Source organism: Acipenser ruthenus, chromosome 48 (genome assembly GCF_902713425.1).
Source record: "Acipenser ruthenus chromosome 48, fAciRut3.2 maternal haplotype, whole genome shotgun sequence".
NCBI lineage: Eukaryota > Metazoa > Chordata > Actinopteri > Acipenseriformes > Acipenseridae > Acipenser > Acipenser ruthenus.
The window spans coordinates 3,101,677-3,112,253 of record NC_081236.1 but is presented as its reverse complement, the minus strand read 5'-3'; the positions used below and the strand labels follow the sequence as shown (position 1 = coordinate 3,112,253).

At 34.7% G+C, this 10,577-nt stretch overlaps 2 protein-coding genes across 2 annotated transcripts; both read left to right on the top strand.

The window, feature by feature from the left end:
• Positions 1 to 1,031: 1,031 nt before the first annotated feature.
• On the top strand, positions 1,032 to 9,111 carry LOC131721172 (stonustoxin subunit alpha-like; the record flags this gene model as incomplete). Its single annotated transcript, XM_059014494.1, has 2 exons — positions 1,032 to 1,144; positions 7,910 to 9,111. Coding segments are annotated over exons 1-2 (1,302 nt in total), but the record flags the coding sequence as incomplete, so codon positions are not given.
• Positions 9,090 to 10,480, top strand: LOC131721255 (twitchin-like). Its single transcript, XM_059014725.1, has one exon. It carries the CDS (start codon positions 9,123 to 9,125, stop codon positions 10,383 to 10,385), a length of 1,263 nt encoding a protein of 420 aa, XP_058870708.1. The 5' UTR covers positions 9,090 to 9,122; the 3' UTR covers positions 10,386 to 10,480.
• Positions 10,481 to 10,577: the final 97 nt, after the last annotated feature.

The following is a 10,577-nucleotide window of genomic DNA, read 5'->3' as shown; positions in this document are numbered from 1 at the left end:
AAATCTATGTAAAAAAAAAAAGTCACTTTAAACCAATTGCTGTGTCACTCCATCAGTCACTCCATCAGTCTATAACATCAGTCTATAACAACCAAAGTGTTGAAATCAGTAAGAAAATGATCCAGTTTCTCGAAACAGTGAACTATTTTTACCGATTCAACACTCATCGTTGTTTATCCCTTGCGCAACTTGTCCACAGTAAATCATTTTAAATTAAATCATATTAAATCACAAATAAAAGTGACTGTAGTATTTTGAATGTGATCTGGTCTTTCATCACATGTCGTACTGTTCCCATGTCTCAGGTATTCATCCAGTTCTGAGTACCTAAGAGTTCATAATTAATTTACTAATCAATTTATTCAAAAACTTTTGGAGTGAGACTCATTTTAGGAACTTTTTGGTGTCCGTTTTAGCAGTCTCAATCCAAAAGAAAGGAAATGACAATGCATTTTTATTAAATACTCCTAAATCTCAGTATTTTCCGGAATTCCACACACTTTCTCTGGTTCACAGTGCTTTGTTTCACAAACCTTTTCCTATGTCAAATAGTTTTCAGTTTTTATTATAAATTAGATCAAGCATGTTCAATTTATCTTTTAAAGGCTTAGTTAATAAGGAGGTTCCAGATGACCACACATAGCCATTGTTAATTGTTCTAATCAGAGAGCAATATTACTGCCTGAAGGTGTCTCCCACCCCCCTTCGTTTCACCTGTACCCTAAATTACTGAGGGTAACCTCTTTCCAGGTGGTAATCAGTTCATTTATTAACACCAATAAAATCCAGGGGACTCCAGATCTCAATCTGGATTTATGTATTCCTGGTCTAAATGATTACACTGGTTTAATTGATACTCTATCAAGGACTTAAGAAGATAATTTAATAATAACCTAGAGTTGAGGACACTGCAATATAGAGCTTTTGTCTTGAAATGTAGACTTTTTTTGATATCAATGACTTTTTGTTATATAAATATTCATATTTCAATTGACCAGGTATTTGTTCACTATTTTAACAGGGCACATCTGCAAACCTGGAACAATGACAACCGAAGAAAGGATAACTATAGAGCTTGCAACTCTTGGTCGACCATTCCAACTTGGAATGCTGTATGACTGTCGCAATGACTCCCTCATCCCAGGTAATCACGTTAATTACACTGTCATAAAGTAAAAGTGATGTTTGTATGTTTTACAATAAATAATACCACAAGTCGAAATACATCCACTTGTGTATGCATAACATTTGGAGTAATGTAGTATTTTTAAATGTAAGTGTTGGGGAGTAACCCATTACATGTCATCTGATTACATTGTTCAGTAATTGTAACTGTAATGGTTCCTTTTTCAGACAGTTAATGAAATGTGGTAACGCATTACATTTCATGTGATTTTTTTAAAAGACGACGGCTAATGCATAACATGGAAATAAGAAAGTGCTTCAACAGTGCAAGCCAAACCTTACAATGTTACATGAATGCACTTTTCATGGTGTCAGAGGAGGGAACAAGTAGGTTCGATAGATAGATCTTCAAAAGAATATTTCGAGCTACAGCCTGACCAAACAAAAAATATGTGTAAAATGTAATCTGTGTCTAACTAACTACTTGTAGCTGTAACTAGTTACTGTAACTACTGCTGTTACAATTGTGTTCCATTAACTGTAACAATTACTTTTTAAATGCAATTTCCAACACTGTACAAAACACATCAGTAATTACAGTTATATAGATATACTATACCTATATAGATAAGATGACAAATGTCACACAAAAAAAACATTTCTCATCTTATCTATATATTTGTAAAGTAAATTAATGTTTAATTTTTTTTATCTTCATGAGATCGATCGCACAGTTCAAATATGTTTTTTTTTTTTTTAATTCTTTAACAAATGTCTGTATTTGAATATTTAATTAAATTAGCTTTTAGCAAAAAAATAAATACCGGTATGTATAATTTTTAAAAAAATGACATCAGTTATTTATATTTGTGTGTGGTTGAAATCACTCCTTGACAAACGCGTACTTTTTGCTTCAGAAATGTCGTTCTTATAATACGGTAAATGTAAACTTTAAGTTACAACAGTAAATTTGCATTTTTCCCCCCAATAGTTCTCCTGTGCATTTGCCATGTTTTTAATATGCTGTACCATACCTCACTGCTTCAATATGCAGCATTAAGTTTGCAATGCATTTGTCTATGGTAAACGTTTGAGCTGTACTAACTGCATGCATGTTTGTTTTAAATCCACAATAACAATAAGTTAATTTGATTGTCATATCTACGTGTGATACATATATTTACTAAACAAATTAATACGGTTTCTTAAATTACTGGTCTACTCTCCATTAACAATTAAACCATTTGTGTATCTCAACTACAACTGAGAAATATATTTATAGTAAAGTTGGTTTCATTTATGGGTTTTTGCGGTGAATGGTCTTTTAAATCGTTCAAGACTTAAACCAGCAGAATCATGAAATGCAATCAAATAAACATTATTCAAATGTCAGCGTAACATTTTAATAAGAGACTAGTCTTTATCAATGCCAATTATTGCAGTTATGCACAGCGATTGTAATAGTGTCTAGCATAATATTTTTTCATTATAACTTTAGTTAAGATTACTCGCTTATTAAATAAAATCTTACCATGTTCTGCTTGTAAATAAAAAAATAAGTCTTGGACTATTTTAAAAATACAATTTTAAACCAATTGTATTATGAATACATTTCTCAGTTGTAGTTGAGATACACAAATGGCTTATCAGGGATCAATTGAATAATGGCAAGTTGAAAAGTCAGAGGTGTAAGAAATAATCACACACTATACAAATTGAACACGTAGACCTTTTCTGATAAACACACATCTTGTACGGTGCGGTGTACACATTGTACTGTTCCAGTTAAATTGCACAAGCTCTTATTGTTTATTCAGCTGTTTGTTTCTTTCCATGATGAGGGTGATAAATCATTGAAAGTCTGTCTCTAAACATTGTGTGATTTTCCTGTGTTTAATGTAAAGCTTTTCGAACCACTGTTTGACATGTCCCAAATCTGTGAACCATGAAATTCTGCACATACACACTTAACACCTACGATGATTAACCTTGGGCCTCGTTTCTGTTTGTCACAAGATGTTATCGCTTCAAAAGCTGTTTCCTCGTTTCTATAGAAAAACCACAAGCCTGTCCGATAAAACCAGACATGCAGCTTGTACCCCAGTTCAAAAATCTATTTGTGATGATATGGCCAAACCACAAACTTCTACTTAAATGACGCAATATAGTCACAGAACTCTACCTCCTGTCGGAAGGGGGTCAGTTCTGCGATTGGTACGAATTATTAGGCTACACCTCTTTTGGGTTAGAACCTCACATCCCGTGGGACTTAAACGTGCTTACTATATCAATGACTAACTATTGTTTTGGAACTTGAAAAGCATCTGTCGAGACCTGTAAATTGACCTGTAGCTCTCTTGCGCAAAAGTGCTATCTCTGTCGCCATGGCAGCTCAGAATACCATCAGCTGACGGCTGTCGTAAATTGCATGCATTACATTTCATTTGCTTTGTTCCCGTTTATATTTTATTTCCTGAATAAACTCTTTTTGATCGATACCTGAAGACTGATTTATTTTTAAGAAGAAATCAAACCTCTTACAGAGGGGAAACACTGAACACCAGAAACCCTACCCTACACAACTGCTTGATTTGATTCTGGACTTGAGATCGCAATTGAGCAAATATTATTAACATTGGTATTTACACTCATTTAATAGGATCAACTGAATAGGTACATATAATTCAATCGACCTAATTAACATTAAAATATGGGAGGGTATATTTAAATATTTCTGTCGGTGTTCCAATTTGGCCTTGCGTGACTATTGATATTGTGTTCTTAAAGTGGGTTTACAAGAATTGTTTAGATTGTGTTGAAAAATTGCAAGAGCAGCCTGCCTTATTTGGCCATCGTAAAAAAAATAAAATAAAAATAAAGCAAAAATAAAAACATTACACAAATACCTTCTACTACCCATGAATTATTTTTATTAATAAAGATTTTTGACTGCATACATATATATATATATATATATATATATATATATATATATATATAACACATACATATTCAAGTTTTCCTACAGAAAGGTAGCTTCAGCAATTCTGATCCTTATGATAGCAAATATACCATAGGTTACCCTATTCACCCACATAATAATAATAATAATAATAATAATAATAATAATAAAAAATAAATGAATCTGAATTCAGAATTCTGCAGGGACAGTTCAAGGCTCTCACTAGTAGAATGTTGTTATATTTGTTTTTTTGTTATTAGTAGTACAGTATACTGGTAACCCATACAAGCTCAACAAATTCCTCTTAAAGTGATGCTACTTCGTTCTGTAATTCTTGCAGCAAGCTGATTTTTTCTTTTCTTTTTCATGTTTCCTTGCTTGTGAAACACATCTTGTCCTATGAATTAGGATTAAGAGATTTTACTTCAACTCTATACACGGTCGCTCAAGCCTGGTGCTGAGGTCAGTAGCCTACAGCAATAATATAGGAGACCACTGGCATGAATTCCCAGCTATGCTCATTTTAATGCAGTATATTTGGGGGTACAACGTGACTTTTTGGTTCTTATTAGGTACTCGTGATAGATGCTAGTTAAGGCTAGTGTAACATTAATTGCATCTTATCTTAAGCTTAGCTATCCGCTCACAAACATGGAAATAACAAAAAATATCTTTCTGGGCTTTGCAAAGGGCTGCTTTTTTTGTAGTATATTTAGCATTTTTTATATCCTTGTATATTAAAACAACTAAACAATAAAGCACCATCATTTTAGGAGTCACCTGAAAATGACAATCATTTGAAAAAAATAACTGAAAGATGATGTCGTACAGTATGCTTATTTGTTTATTTTCCAGCAGATCTCAGTTGTTTTAGTCAATTTCTGCAGCTTTTTCGTGAGAAGGCAGTTCACCCTCCTTGTAATTAAAGGGGAAATACAAAACACCCATCAAACAGGAACGAGGTAGAGGTCAATTCTAAATTGACTTCGATCTTCTGACACATTATCCTGATCTCACTAACTTTTTAAAATATAGATCACCCTCACAGCACCATAACAATGAAGGTTATGACAACAATTTTGTTGCAAATAAAACTCCAGGAGAATGTAAATTAAGTTTTAAAGTGATATTATAAGAACATTTATAAACAAGAAGCTGTTAGGCCCATTCAGCAAATTCTGAGGTAGGTTGGATTTGGGTGGTAAATAATTACAGTAATCGCCATTAATTGACCTTTTAAAGTTAAGGTTAGTACTAATGATTCAAAAGAGGAATAACTTTCAGTAATAAATTTGTGCAACATTATAATTAGAGCAGTGAATGGAAGTCAGTCCCCTACCCAGCCCCACAAGACGTGCTTCTGAAACAATGTATAGTTTGGGGGAGATGCCTCTATCAGGCACTTTTCGTCGGCATGTATGCCAGGTTTCTGTGAAGAATAAAAGTTTATGATCTTTGATAAACTCATTAATTAGTGGAGTTTTATTGGATAAAGATCTAGGGGTAGGTGCACTAAAGTGTTACAGAAGTCTTGGGTGAAATGTACTAAACAAGCACAATGCTATTTGCAACTCTTCAGGGAATACTTTGCAGCAGTAAGTTCTGTTTGTGGTTCAAGCGTACATGAATATGTAATTATATATGTACATATACATATGAATATGAATTTTTGAGGTGAACAGCCAAATACCTATTTTTCCCTAAAAGCAGGGAATACTTACCAGCCTAGAAAACAAATTCCTATGACATTTCTGGTTTCCCCAGCGTGTTGGGAACAATAGACTGCACACATGTGCCGCTAACCCCTGCAGCTCATTCTGAACATCTGTATAGGAATAGGAAACACTATTCTATTAATGTGCAGGTGGTTTGTAATTGTGCACAATTCAGCACTGCACCACTGACTAACTTAAATAAAAATCGACAGTACACATTTGGTTTATAGGCTATTCATGATAATACGAATTAGTGGTATGATGCAAAATTTGTTGCTGGTCCTATGAAATTCGTGTGATTGAGAATAACTGTCCTCCTGTAAGTATCATAACTTGTCAATGCGGCATCATGCTCTATTGTATGTTAATTGTCTAGGCGGCCAAGTTAATAATAATAATAATAATAATAATAATAATAATCATAATTAAAAAAATGCTAAAATCATTTAGTTTCAATTGAAAATAATGTGTACAATACAGCAGCATGATTTATTTTGTGTTACCATACCGGTACTAAAGTAAAAAGAAAGTGCGCTGGGTATTCATTTGATTTTAATACTGTACTGTATAGGCATACTGTACAGATTTATATGTAATGTACAGCCTACCCAAAACACATTAGTGTTATTTCAGCACAATGATTTATATTTTAAATATATTGATAACTGTAAATGTATGTGTGTGCGATTTTTATTGTATTTTTTTTAAACCCGACACCTCCTATGTCAGACAAACATATCTGGTTTAGCGAGGGGCTACTGTATGGGTATGAAAAGCTTTTTGATAGAAACACATTTTTTATTTGGTGGTGAAGGTGGGGGCTCCACTATAGAATCAGATGGGATTAAACTGCCTTTCATTTTTTATATATATATATATATATATATATATATATATATATATATATATATATATATATATATATATAAACAGAATTAAAATAGGTAAAATGGAGATGGAACAGATGAGGTTTACATTTAACAAAAACAATGTTATTTTGATTCTTGCACCCTTGCATGTATAGACGTTAGCCTATCCTTCGGGCACCATCTTCTGCAGCAAACCACAACTCAGCTGTTTATTTGAACGATGTCACACGACTCTCGCAATGCTAGAGATCTCGCTAAGAAGATGCAACAAATATTTCAATTAGCATATTGCGGCTCTTTCCTTTAACATATTCACTCTTAGTACATACGACACAATGTATACTTTGCTAAGTGTTGCAACAAAAATGCAAATTGCGGTATGTTTGGGCTGCGACTGGCTCATCTTAGTACATCTACCCTTTAGTATTAAACAATGCTAAACATAAGTTGATTGATTCAGCAGGGGTTTGAACTGATGAAACAGGGATACATATATGAAACGGGGATACGTATAAGATTATTTAAGCAAGCCCCTTGAGTTTTCTTAACAACCACAGAGCAACTGGAGGGAATGATTCTATAACTAATACTATATTTGGTAAACCTTCTTTTAAAGTCTTATAGTTTTAGAAAAGTGTACAAGGGTTTAAATATATTCCTTTTTTAACCTATCATCTGCTTTTTCTCAGGTGTTAAATCACAATCTTCCTGTTCACTAAACTCATATACTGTGATATTGATCCGACTTTTACTTCTCTTTAGAGCTTTTGGACAGACCTTCCGCACATACATGAGCTGGTTTCCCTGCAAAGCGATTGTTCTCATAGTCATCGTATAGGGATACAGTTCACTACGCGTCATCATCTTCATAATCATTATTATTATATAATATTTAATTTTAATTATTTATATAATTATTATATAATCATACAATACATTTTACTTTTGAGTTGGGCTAGTTTATGTTAATGTGTCAGATTTTTCTTATTATTATTTGTTTATTTGTCAAGCATGTGAAGAAAAAAACATGTCATACTTTAAAATCCAAATATGGATTTTCAAAATACTGTAAATAAATACAAGCATGGATTTAAAGTCTGTGTGTTTTTTTTTTTTTTTGCAAGTGGTTCAATGCAGACCAAAATAATTAACGGTCCGCATATGAGTGTTTTTTTTTTATTTATTTTTTTTATTTGAACACATGATAATAATGTTTCAAATTTCATATTTTGTTGTAGGTATGACATTGTGGGACATGGACACACTTAAAAAAGATGTTGACCTGCGATCTCAACACAACACAGAGTTCCAGATCATTGCCTCTGATTCCATCGAGGATAAATCATCTGCTCTGAATATAGAAGCATCGCTGAAAGCAAGTTTCTTAGGAGGTTTAGTGGAGGTGAAAGGATCTGCCAAATACCTTAAAGACACAAAGAGCTCTAAACACCAGGCTCGTGTCACACTGCACTACCGAACAACCACCAAATTTATGCAGTTAACTATGAAGCAACTTGGTCGTGGGAATGTTCAGCATCCATACGTGTTCGATCAGGGCACAGCAACACATGTTGTCACAGCAGTGCTTTATGGTGCTCAGGCATTTTTTGTGTTTGATCGTGATGTTTCCTCTGGTGAGGACCATCAAGATATTCAAGGAAATCTGCAGGTTATGATAAAAAAAATACCAATGATTGCAATTGAGGGGGAGGGTTCTCTTAAAATGGCAGACAATGAAAAGTCTAGTACTGACCAGTTCACTTGCACATTCTATGGAGATGTTGCACTTGATAACAACCCTGTTTCATTTCAGGATGCCCTTAAAATATATTCCATACTCCCAAAACTGCTCGGGGATAATGGTGAACATGCAGTGCCAATGAGAGTCTGGCTATACCCATTAAATAAAATAGATTCCAGCGCTGCCCAAATTGTTCGGCAGATCAGTGTAGGACTGGTCAATCATTCACAGAATGTGCTAGAGGAGTTCAGTGAACTAGAAATGCGTTGTAATGACATGCTGAAAGATAAAGTTGTCTTTCAGTTCCCTGAGATTCGCAAAAAGATTAAGCATTTTAAATATATGTGTCTCGAGTACAAATTGGTTTTCCAGAAGAAACTGGCAGGAATGCTGCCATCCATTCGGGGGGGTGGACAAGAGGAAAGCAGGCTAGCAGACATCTTGAGAAATAAGGAACAGTCACCATTTAAAACCCACTTTCTTGAAAGCTGGTTAGATTGTAAGATGAGAGAAATCAATGTCCTCAGGATGTATATCAGCTTGATGAAAGACATAAAAATGTTGTCTTCAAAGAGTGAACATGATATGGCAGTATTGGATCACAAGGCCAAGTATGTTGTCTGTTTTGCATTCACATCACTGTGTCAGGAAGAAACATATATTTCAGATCTAGAACCCATTCCACTTTACAAGTGCCTGACAGTACAAACATGGAATATGCAAAGCACGAGGAGGAACAGTGGTTTTTGTCTCAGAAAGTTTCAGAGAGAATGAGAGAGCAGGCTAAGTTGTTTCTTGACTTTGCAGAGGCTAACAAAGACAATAGTAATACCAGATTTATAGCAGCTTCAGTATACAACAAGGGTCACCCAGGCGCTGCTATGTACTTGTATGAAGAAGGATTCAAGCAGAGTGACTGCTTTGAGCCGCCCTCCAAGCCAGACAAGCCAGTTGTGTGTGGAGTGACACATGACAGCGTGATGCTAAAGATAAAGCCATCACAATATGGGTTAAGCAATCTAGTCCAGTACATAGTTGAGTATAGTGTTCCTGAAAAAGATGAATGGAAATCTGTGGAAACATCTACTAAAGAAGAGTCCTACACTGTATCTGGTTTACTTCCAAACACACTTTACCAGTTCAAATGCAAAGCTGTATGCAGGCAAGGGGTCAGTAAGTCTAGTGATGCGAGCAACAGTGTTAAAACTCAACCTACAAGTCCACCAGGTCAACCATCAGCAGTTCAAATTGACTCGACTGAAATGACCATTGACTGGCTTAAACCAACGGTAATAGGAGCTGGGGTCAGCATTGATAACTACACTGTTGAATATAAGGAAATGAGGGATTCTGCTAGTGGTAGTGATTGCACTGACATGTGGATTAAAAAAAGATGTGAAAATAGTGAGTGCACTCTAAAGGAATTGAAACCTGAAACAACATATACCATTAGATTGTTTTCCAATTGTGGAGAAGCAGGCATAAGCGCACAAAGTGTTGAAGCGAAGGTAACAACACTGGCTGAAAGTAAGAGAATTGCTGACAAGATTCAAAGACAGAGTAAGTTAGTGAATAAGGGATCACCTTCCATTTACACTGTCCCACTACAAGAAGTAAATATCAACAAGGATTGTAAAAGGTGTTTCTTTGGAAAAGAAAACAAAAGAAATAATAAGACAGTTATGGTTGTTGGGGCAACAGGAGCTGGTAAAACCACTCTCATTAATGGAATGATAAACTACATACTTGGAGTTGAATGGGATGATGGATTCCGTTTCAAATTAATAGATGAAGGTGAAGCTACATCTCAAGCTGAAAGTCAAACATCTGTGATCACTGCATATGAAATCAGTTATCAGGATGGATTAACTCTTCCATACTCTATCACAATTATAGACACCCCTGGATTTGGAGATACAAGAGGAATTACACGGGACAGAATGATCACTGAACAAATCCGTCAGTTTTTTTAACCCCCAGTGGTGTTGATACTATTGATGCTGTGTGTTTTGTAACCCAAGCGTCATTGGCTCGCTTGACACATGCACAGAAATATGTATTTGACTCAATTCTTTCGATTTTTGGAAAAGATATTGCAGAAAACATACTGATGCTTGTGACATTTGCAGATGGACAAATCCCCCCAGTTCTAGAGGCAATCAAAG